This window comes from Pelobates fuscus, chromosome 7 (genome assembly GCF_036172605.1).
Source record: "Pelobates fuscus isolate aPelFus1 chromosome 7, aPelFus1.pri, whole genome shotgun sequence".
NCBI classification, from domain to species: Eukaryota; Metazoa; Chordata; class Amphibia; order Anura; family Pelobatidae; genus Pelobates; species Pelobates fuscus.
The window spans coordinates 48,676,012-48,682,105 of NC_086323.1; the positions used below are offsets into that span (position 1 = coordinate 48,676,012).

Sequence of the window (6,094 nt, forward strand, 5' to 3'; positions counted from 1 at the left end):
CAGAATAGGGACTGTTCCCCCTACATAGGGTCACTTGGCAGATATGGATTGACACCTGTCCTCAGGGACCCTGATACACACTGGGGGGGGGGACCTACTGTCCTCCCCCACCCCTGCGTGGTGGGTGGGGGCCATAAAAATAACGAGGGGGGGACTTCTGTCCTCCCCATGGCCCCCACCCCTGCGTGGTGGGTGGGGGCCTTAAGTCACAATGGGGGGAGGACCTACTGTCCTCCCCCCGCCCCCACCCCTGCGCGGTGGGTGGGGGCCATAAAAATAATGAGGGGGGGACCTACTGTCCTCCCCTCCGGCCCCCACCCCTGCGCGGTGGTTGGGGGCCATAAATCACAATGGGGGGAGGACCTACTGTCCTCCCCCCGCCCCCACTCCTGCGTGGTGGGTGGAGGCCATAAAAATAATGAGGGGGGACCTACTGTCCTCCCCCCTGGCCCCCACCCCTGAGCGGTGGGTGGGGGCCCTAAAAAAAACAATAAGGGGGGACCTACTGTCCCTCCCAGCCCCCACCCCTTAGTGGTGGATGGGGGCCCTAAATAAAAATTCCCCCCCCCCTTCCCATCAAAGGTGACTAGGGGTCCCCAAGCCCCTAGTCACCCACCCCCCCCACCCCCAAAAAAGTTACCCCCTACCTACCCCCCTCACCCTAAAAGATAGTGAAGGGGGAATAAAATAACTAACCTGTAAAGAAAAATTCAACTTACTATTTGACGTCATCTTTTTTCTAAAATCTTCTTTTTTCAGGCCCAAAAAAGGCTAAATAAAAGCCATAAGAACCGACGCAATTAGATTCCAAGCCCACCACCTTTGGAATTTTCCCACGCTGTGTAAAATGACAAAGAGCACTCTGATTGGCTTAAACCAGCCAATCAGAGTGTTCTTAGCCTAATTGCAGGGCGTGGCAAGGCTTTATAAGCCTTCCCCCGCCCTGCAGAGCTCAGTCTGCGCGGAGTCCTCCATGGGTGAAGATGGATTATTTTTTTTGCGCTTGTTTTTTTGTTTTTTTTATTGCGTCGGTTCTTATGGCTTTTTATTTTCCTTTTTTGGAGCTGAAAAAATAAGATTTTAGAAAAAAGAAGACGTCAAATGGTAAGCTGAATTTTTCTTTACAGGTTAGTTATTTTATTCCCCCTTCACAATTTTTTAGGGTGAGGGGGGTAGGTAGGGGGTAACTTTTTTGGGGTGGGGGGGTGAGTGACTAGGGGCTTGGGGACCCCTAGTCACCTTTGAATGGGGGGGAATTTTTATTTAGGGCCCCCACCCACCACTAAGGGGTGGGGGCTGGGGGGGGGACAGTAGGTCCCCCCTTATTGTTTTTTTAGGGCCCCCACCCACTGCTCAGGGGTGGGGGCCAGGGGGGAGGACAGTAGGCCCCCCCTCATTATTTTTATGGCCCCCACCCACCGCGCAGGGGTGGGGGCTGGGGGGCAGGACAGCAGGTCCCCCCTCATTATTTTTATGGCCCCCACCCACCGCGCAGGGGTGGGGGCGGGGGGAGGACAGTAGGTCCTCCCCCCATTGTGGTTTATGGCCCCCACCCACCGCGCAGGGGTGGGGGCCGGGGGGGAGGACAGTAGGTCCCCCCCCTCATTATTTTTACGGCCCCCACCCACCATGCAGGGGTGGGGGCGGGGGGAGGACAGTAGGTCCTCCCCCCATTGTGATTTATGGCCCCCACCCACCGCGCAGGGGTGGGGGCCGGAGGGGAGGACAGTAGGTCCCCCCTCATTATTTTTATGGCCCCCACCCACCGCGCAGGGGGTGGGGGGAGGACAGTAGGTCCTCCCCCCATTGTGATTTATGGCCCCCACCCACCGCGCAGGGGTGGGGGCCGGGGGGGAGGACAGTAGGTCCCCCCCTCATTATTGTTACGGCCCCACCCACCGCGCAGGGGTGGGGGCGGGGGGAGGACAGTAGGTCCTCCCCCCATTGTGACTTAAGGCCCCCACCCACCACGCAGGGGTGGGGGCCATGGGGAGGACCCCCCTCATTATTTTTATGGCCCCCACCCACCACGCAGAGGTGGGGGAGGACAGTAGGTCCCCCCCAGTGTGTATCAGGGTCCCTGAGGACAGGTGTCAATCCATATCTGCTAAGTGACCCTATGTAGGGGGAACAGTCCCTATTCTGCTCTGTGTCAGTGTGTATCAGGAATCCTTAGGATAGGTGTCAATCCATATCTGCCAAGTGATCCTATGTAGGGGGAACAGTCCCTATTCTGCTCTGTGTCAGTGTGTATCAGGGATCCTTAGGATAGGTGTCAATCCATATCTGCCAAGTGACCCTATGTAGGGGGAACAGTCCCTATTCTGCTCTGTGTCAGTGTGTATCAGAGATCCTTAGGATAGGTGTCAATCCATATCTGCCAAGTGACCCTATATAGGGGGAACAGTCCCTATTCTGCTCTGTGTCAGTGTGTATCAGGGATCCTTAGGATAGGTGTCAATCCATATCTGCCAAGTGACCCTATGTAGGGGGAATAGTCCCTATTCTGCTCTGTGTCAGTGTGTATCAGGGTCTCTGAGGACAGGTGTCAATCCATATGTCAAGGTGTCAATATGTCATATGTCAGGTGTCAATCCATATCCATTGTGATTTAGGAATGTTAGGTGATTTCTGCCCTTTATGGATTAAAACCAGACTCTGCATCAACTGTGTAATTTTCCATGGGAGTTTTGCCATGGATCCCCCTCCGGCATGCCACAGTCCAGGTGTTAGTCCCCTTGAAACAACTTTTACATCACTTTTGTGGCCAGAAAGAGTCCCTGTGGGTTTTAAAATTCGCCTGCCCATTGAAGTCTATGGCGGTTCGCCCGGTTCGAGAACGTTTGCGGATGTTCCCGCTCGCCATTCGCGAACCGAAAATTTTGTGTTTGCGACATCACTAATAGCGAAGAGTCTGAGATACTGTCCCGGCAATATTTTAAACTGTCACCAACAGAGATGTGAGGCTTACATCTTAAAACTGAGCAATCACTATGAAAATAAATGGAATCCTGTCCCTGTTGATTTAAGTTTCCATGGCAATTTCTCTACTATTCGTTTTCCCCCATTTATATTTGCAACACTCCAAATGTCAGAATATTTTACCAACTCCTTCCTGATTGACATTATGCATTTGGAAGCAGTAACATTGTCTCTCCACCAAACCTGTAACTATGTGACCAGTTATGACAACCAATAACAATTGTCTTTATCTATGAGTGACGTCTTCCCTTTCATTTAAGGAAAAAGTAAGAGTTCTTAGTCAAATAATTTTTGACGACAGATACGTATTATCTTTTAAGCACTAGAAAATGATAACAGAGGAATGAGGATGATTTTCCCTACATTCACCCCAACAGTATTGTGTTGTGTCGCACAGACATAAGTAGCAAACAGATGGAGAATAGGGCCTGATTCCATGTAGATAGATAATGCACATTGATCAACAGTGATTAAATAATTTGCCAGTAATCACAGCCTCTGCATATTCCCTTAGCACTGATGTTGCACACGCTGATGAAATATAAGCTAGAAATGTCAGATTCCCAAGCAGGTTCTTCAAAGCAACCAATCTGGAAACGTAAATTCAGTATACAAAATATTTTAGTCACCCTCCTGTTTCCTACCTTTTAGATGCAGGAGGGTGACTTCCCTGGGGTCCAGTGGAGGCTCAGCATCATGGGAGTCAGAGTTCCCACACTGACTCCCTCCTCTGTTCCTCCCGCACGGCTCTGTCTGATAGCTGGGAGGAGTGACTGGGGCAGTCACTTCCTCCCAGCTGTGATGTCATCAAAGGAGGCCCAGTCACGCTGTTAAAGCGCCGCAGCGCTGGCCAGGCCCCCTGGAAATCCATAGCCACCCGATGGGCCCCTTCAAGTGCAGCCCTGGCGGTTTTACCGCGTGGGCCAGGGCTGCAACGCATGGTGGCGGTCACCCCGTTGCAGGGGTCCGCAGGGCGGTGAGGCCCCCTGGAGTGGCAGGCCAGGTCGCAGCTGCGACCTCTGCATGTACTCCACTGCATGCAACTTTTGCTAGCCATGGGAAAAAAGCATGTAAATCTTTTTATCATAATCAGTACAATTTTAACAAAATGTATCATTTTGTAATATTTGTATTTTTCAGTGGGTCATCTTTCTAGAATTAATTCAGTGAAATTATCAGCTCAATTCTGCTCTCTGCTGATCTCAAATGTCTGGTCAATTTATTTAGCAACGTCCACTGAATGTGCTTTAGAGCCTGATTTTTTGGCATGATTATAATAGAAGTGTGTTTTTGTTTTAGGTTAATGAGGAAGGCAGCGAAGCAAGTGCAGCTACGGCTGTGGTGGTGACTGGCCGATCATTGAACATGAATCGAAATGTGTTTAGAGCCAACCGGCCTTGCCTTCTCTTAATTCGAGAAGTATCATTAAATGCAGTTATATTTATGGGTAGAATGTCGGACCCAGGTCAATAATACATTCAATATATAATATTACTGTTATGTAATGAACAGTGAGTATAATTTCTATCTCACTTATTAGCCCCAACTAATAGAACAGGTTACAGTAATAAATGTATACATTATTATTATCATTATACAAAAGCTTCAGTAATATCTTGCAACCACAACTCTAACTGAACGTAGGCATGTTTGCCTGCTAAAGGCATACAATTTAAATCATTCTGTTTAAATGCAACAGAGTGCTTTTTCTTCTGACATTTTTTTTTATTCATACTTTCATACTAGTGCCATTTTTAATAATTACACACCATGTTTGTTTTTTTCTTTCCTTCAAATCCAGTTTACTGTCTTAAGTAGCATAAATGTAATTTTAGTTTGAAATAAACTGTTATGACTTGCATAGAAAACTGCTTAGACGTCTACTATCTAGCTATTTCATACATGATTGGAGTCTACCATTTACACTGTATTAAACTCATATTTGACTCTGGGTATCAACTACAGTTTACATAACTATATCACAGATCTATCTTAGTAGAAAACAATTGTCACACTAAAAAATATTTTCCACTTGCTTTATTGCAAATTCTGTGTAATTTAGAATTTCTTATCTTCTGCTCTGTTAAGACCATGCAGGGGCCTTCTGTGTGTGATTAAAGTTCAATTTAAAGAGCAGGACATAAAAACTTCTAAAGTAAGTTAACATTGGTTTGAAACTGAAGCCATATTTTCTTTTAATGCAGGCTGTGAGTTACAGCCAGAGGATGTGTGGCTAGGCCTGCATAACAGAAATAAAAAAGTGATTTAACTCCTAAATGGCAGAGAATCGAGTAGTGGAACTTCAGGGTCATGATCTATACGCAAAAACTGCTGTATTAAGCTAAAGTTGTTTTGGTGACTTCAGTGTCCCTTTAAACATAAGACCATTCATATATTTCTTTCCTTAGGATTAATATATAACTGTGTAACCCAGGTACTGTCTGACTTAGAAAAAGCATTAAAAACATATTCTAATGTAGAATGTGTACATTTTTACTATTTCTATGTGGAAGAATATAATAGTCTTAGTTCCATAAATGTGTAGCCATGAATACATTAAATTCATGATTACCTGATTATTTTCTTTTTAAAAGCAATCATACATTTTCTTGAACATAGTCTTAATAATGTCATTTTTTATATTAAAAGAAAATAATTCATATTTAACTTTTCCCAATGAATCAGTGAACTGTTACCTCCATTTGTGCCTACTAAGTAAAATTGTTTGACATTGGCCCAAATGTGTAGCCCAGACTTTCAACAGTAAATGTAATTTAGTATATAATAAGTACATTGATTTAAAAGAAAACACGCATATTCAAACAAGAGAGATGCACAGTATTCAGATGTATTAAGTTAATTACTGCAATTAAATGTGATTACAGAAAAGCATTAAGTTTCACAGTCTTATACAAGATGTTTGTAAGTCCAATAAAAACATTGTATAAATAAATGTGCATGACATATGACAGTTTGTATTTATTTTGCATGTTTTTGTAATCATGAATTTTTACTCAAACAGAAGGCAGACATCAATTGGTTAAAAAAAAACAAAAAAAAACTAGGGGTCTTTTAGGGGAATAAACCTTATTCTCAAATAAATATTGTTTTT

General features: G+C 45.4%; 1 protein-coding gene across 1 annotated transcript in view; it reads left to right on the plus strand.

The window, feature by feature from the left end:
• The window catches only part of SERPINC1 (serpin family C member 1), a 28,745-nt gene extending 23,895 nt beyond the window's left edge, over positions 1-4,850 (plus strand). The window contains exon 7 of the mRNA XM_063428213.1: positions 4,282-4,850. Within this exon, the coding sequence (XP_063284283.1) occupies positions 4,282-4,455 (174 nt within the window). The 3' untranslated portion in view covers positions 4,456-4,850. The remainder of the gene's footprint in view (positions 1-4,281) is intronic.
• The last annotated feature ends 1,244 nt before the right edge of the window (positions 4,851-6,094 follow it).